At 30.6% G+C, this 4,134-nt stretch overlaps 1 protein-coding gene across 4 annotated transcripts; it reads left to right on the top strand.

Annotated features, from left to right (window-relative positions):
- Positions 1–762: 762 nt before the first annotated feature.
- LOC140817274 (probable WRKY transcription factor 75) lies at positions 763–3,712 on the top strand. 4 transcript variants are annotated; one of them, XM_073176917.1, is made up of 3 exons: positions 763–1,235; positions 3,086–3,182; positions 3,500–3,712. In XM_073176917.1, the coding sequence occupies exons 1-3, from the start codon at positions 793–795 to the stop codon at positions 3,542–3,544; spliced, it is 585 nt and encodes a 194-aa protein (XP_073033018.1). In that variant the 5' UTR covers positions 763–792; the 3' UTR covers positions 3,545–3,712. The 4 variants fall into 4 exon arrangements, with proteins under 4 accessions (XP_073033018.1, XP_073033017.1, XP_073033016.1 ...); XM_073176916.1 differs by having other exon boundaries at positions 764–1,235; positions 3,086–3,263; positions 3,500–3,709; XM_073176915.1 differs by having other exon boundaries at positions 764–1,235; positions 3,086–3,267; positions 3,500–3,709.
- The last annotated feature ends 422 nt before the right edge of the window (positions 3,713–4,134 follow it).

Genomic DNA, 4,134 nt, shown 5'->3' with positions numbered 1-4,134 from the left:
AGCACAATTAAAAGGATTGAATCATGCATTAATAAATAATGGTCACACACACACACACACACATATGTCCTTTTGTTACTCTAATCGTCATATTTCTAATTGTATTATAATGATGCAACTATTTTTTTAAAATGTTATAGATTAACCATTAAAAACTTTGGCATACCTTGTTACACATATATTTAAGTAGTCTATTTTAAATTCATATTTTTTTATTTTCTGTTATAGTAAATTCATATTATTTTTATAATCATTTTAATTAGAACATTGTGCTACTTTGCTTCCATTTCAAAAACTAAAATTACGCTTCTATTTTTATAATAATTAACTACTTTTTAAAAATTATTTTTACCCTCCCTAAATGAGTTTTTTTGCTCCGTCTCTGCAACCAACTACATAACATTTTCATTACATCAATTTCAAATAAACACATTTCATATTATGTTCGTCAAAATCAAATCTTTTCATCAAAATACAACATCACTGGATATTTATATAGTTATTTTTGTCGATACAACTTATTTTTTTCAGTTATTTATTAACCAGCTACTCTACTTTTACGTTAATTAATAAAAAATTTAAAGAAACTTAAGTTTAATATTGGAAAAAAATAAATGGCCACTGTCCCCCTCCATCTTAAGCTAAAAACTAAAAAGTAAAAGAAGTACCCTTTTTCCTCAAACAATATCTTTGACTTAGCGTGCCATTCACGACAAATCCATAGGCACACATACATTGGATATATATATATATATATCGCCAGCCGCCTTCACTTTATTAACCTTGGGTGGTATGACAGCGATCGTACAAGTAAAACCACAAATTCCTAAACATTCAGAGCTAGCCTTCATTTTTCTCTCTTCTCCCATGGAGAATGTATATCCGACCATGTTTCAATCTTCGTCTTCCAACCCTCAAAATCCCCATTTCTTCCTATTGAACATAGCCAATTCTCATGCACAAGATCCAGAATTACACGATCACAAACCCTACAACGATATTGGATGCAAGGAGTTGATCACAAGCATGGAGAGTAGTGCAGTTCCCCAGTGCTCAAGTTTCAGCAACCCTGACGCAGTGGAAAACGAGGATAGATCCAGCAAGAAAAAGGGCGAGAAAAAATCAAGGAAACCCAGGTGCGCTTTTCAGACGAGAAGCCAGGTTGACATACTCGATGACGGGTATCGATGGAGAAAATATGGTCAAAAGGCAGTGAAGAACAACAAATTCCCAAGGTTCGTCGATTTTATGATTTCTTTGGTTGTCGGATCAAAAAAATTGGAGCCCCGGCCAGTTTTAGAGAAATATTTTATATAAATTTGTTTATTAAATATAAAAATATTACAAGATAATTAAATTCACATAATTATCGTTAATATTTTACATTAATTTGTTTATTCAGTTATAAAAAAAAATACATATATAAACTAAAAAAAATAATTCAATAAACTAACTCCTTATGCCTAATCTCACATATCATAGATGATCTATATATACAAGTAAAATAAAAATCAACAAAATAAAAAAAGCATAAATAATTGATTTTTATTACAAAAATATAACAAAATAAATACAAATTATAATTTAAATTCTAACATCGAAAAGGAACAAATATTATTGAATGAGTAAAAATCAGTCCACAATTCAAATAAACAAATTAAAAGATTATAGAATTTGAAAACAGAAAAAAAAAATTAAAGATAAAAATACTCCACCGTAACAATCAAATAGAGAAGAAAAATCAAATTCAATTAAAAAAAATAAAATAATATATTTAAGAAGAAAAAAGGTTTTTTTTGCAAGAGAGTTCTAAAAATACAAATAGTTGACCGTGATTTCAAATTTTCAACCAAATTTTTTTTTTTTTTTGATAGACCTAACCTAATAGAGTTTTAAATGAAAAAACTAAAAAAATAAAAATAAAAAATTGAGGTCCCACAAATGGGGAGGCCCTAAGCAGCCGCCTAGGGTGCTGAGCCGGGCCAGGGTTCATCAAATTTTAGAGGAAACATCAGCCTAATGGCTATGCATTAATTAGGATATATGATTTAACGAGTAGGATTACGCATATATATATGTTAACGACGGACCCGAGTTATACATAGATCGCTCGTGATCAGCTCTCCGACAGTGATTTTATTCGGGTGAACCAACTATTGCTTGTATGAGCTTTCCTTTCATGCATGATATCCTCTATTTAGGTGAAAATTACGATTTTTTGGATGATGTTATGACAAAAAATTGTTGGAGTGGAACCAAATTATTGAAGTGATTTATGCTACATTCAAACTCCGGGGAAAAGGGCTATAAATGAGAATAAGTGCAAATTATTGGAATAAATCTTTGAATCGAACCACAACATGATTAAAAATAGAAAACATGCAAGTTACATAGAAGTATCTTTGCCGTGACATGCAATGTTTGTTGGAAAATTCTATCATTTAGGCATGTATTTGAAAGCATTTTCGTTCCAAGTAATATTTATTTTGGTAATAAGTTGACGTAGGTTTATTTGGAAAATTTTGGATGACTATTCGGTTATTCTATGCTACAACGAATTTTTTTTCTCTATTCTAATATCATTAAATCATATGAGTCGTTATTTTTTTTTATAGAAGTTGACATATATATTGATGGTTCAATGACAAATATTTGAGAGAAAAATATTCAGATGTAACATAGAATAATTTAGATTGTAATTGTTTTTCCATATTTTTTGGATCTATTATCTTTAATTTATTTGGGAAATATCCCCTTGACCTAAGTGAAATTTTAAGGTGGACATTTTATTTTTATGTGTGAGGTCAACACAAAAAAGTGTGAACTCCAACCCTTATATGTATACTTAATGCTTTACCCCCAAGTGATGGGATCTCATTTCCCTATTTGTTCTTCCATTTATCCACATAAATTTCCGGAATTATATTATAATTATTGCTAATTCCCATTAACGTAGAAGTGGTTTTTATTATACAATCAAATCCGAGTAAAAAAAAAAAAAAATTCCGACTGTTCTTCTCTTTTCTATTTTTGAATCGCAAATATTTTCCCATACAAACTAAAGTGAATTCGTCGTTTATTCCAGAAGCTATTACAGGTGCACGTACCAAAATTGCAACGTGAAAAAGCAAGTTCAAAGGCTGTCTAAAGATGAAGGAATTGTGGTGACAACCTACGAAGGGGTACACACACATGCCATAGACAAACCTACTGACAATTTCGAGCACATTCTCAGTCAGATGCAAATTTTCACTTCCATTTAAGTTGGTATATATGGACGTGTTATTATACAACATATATATATTGTGCACCTGAAAGAAAAAGCAGCTTTTAAATTGTTATATATGTACAATATATGTGACACACACACACACACACAGAAATAAATTAACCCTAGGAGACTTCTTTATAAATGTACTTGTTAATATTGGCAGACCTAAATATGAATGGTATTATATTACTAATTTATTTTGCTAATTTATTTTGCTAATGGATGTAGGTACGTAGTTATAGGTTGGTGTCGGAGTTAACAAGGCAAGGCTGATAGTAAATTGACCTGAACATCTATGGATATGTACTATCTTTTTTTTTTTTCAAACATATATCTTCATCGTTATTTATCCATCATTTAATAGTTTCATGAATGATATAAATAATCGATGTAAATCTAATTAATAAACTGAAGCTACATAAATGTGATTGGTTGCCATGTTTGCTTCTTCTTTTTTCCTTTTGCCTTTTTCCTATTCCCTGTAGAACAATGGAGTGGTCATCAATTCTTTAACTGGTCTATCTTGTAAATGTATATAATCTTAATAAATTTAAGGATAAAGCACAATTTAAACGTAAACAATATCTTAACATCGCTGTCATGCATGTCACGCCCCGGAACGGGGGTTGGTTGACACCGGCGTTGCTCTCAAAACTACATTCGAAAACAACAAGCCTCGGAAGTACGAAATTCAGAAACCGGCCTTTTATTCATAAATAATGAATATTTCAATGTCTGATACAAACTCGGATAATTAATGTTTTACAGCGGAAATGTAAAACAACCCAGACATCACAATGTCTTACAGACGCAGCGGAAAACAACATAAATAAAACTGAGAATTAGCAATCTTCTTCATCAGC

This window comes from Primulina eburnea, chromosome 16 (genome assembly GCF_022965805.1).
Source record: "Primulina eburnea isolate SZY01 chromosome 16, ASM2296580v1, whole genome shotgun sequence".
NCBI lineage: Eukaryota > Viridiplantae > Streptophyta > Magnoliopsida > Lamiales > Gesneriaceae > Primulina > Primulina eburnea.
This window is presented reverse-complemented; position numbering and strand designations above follow the sequence as displayed.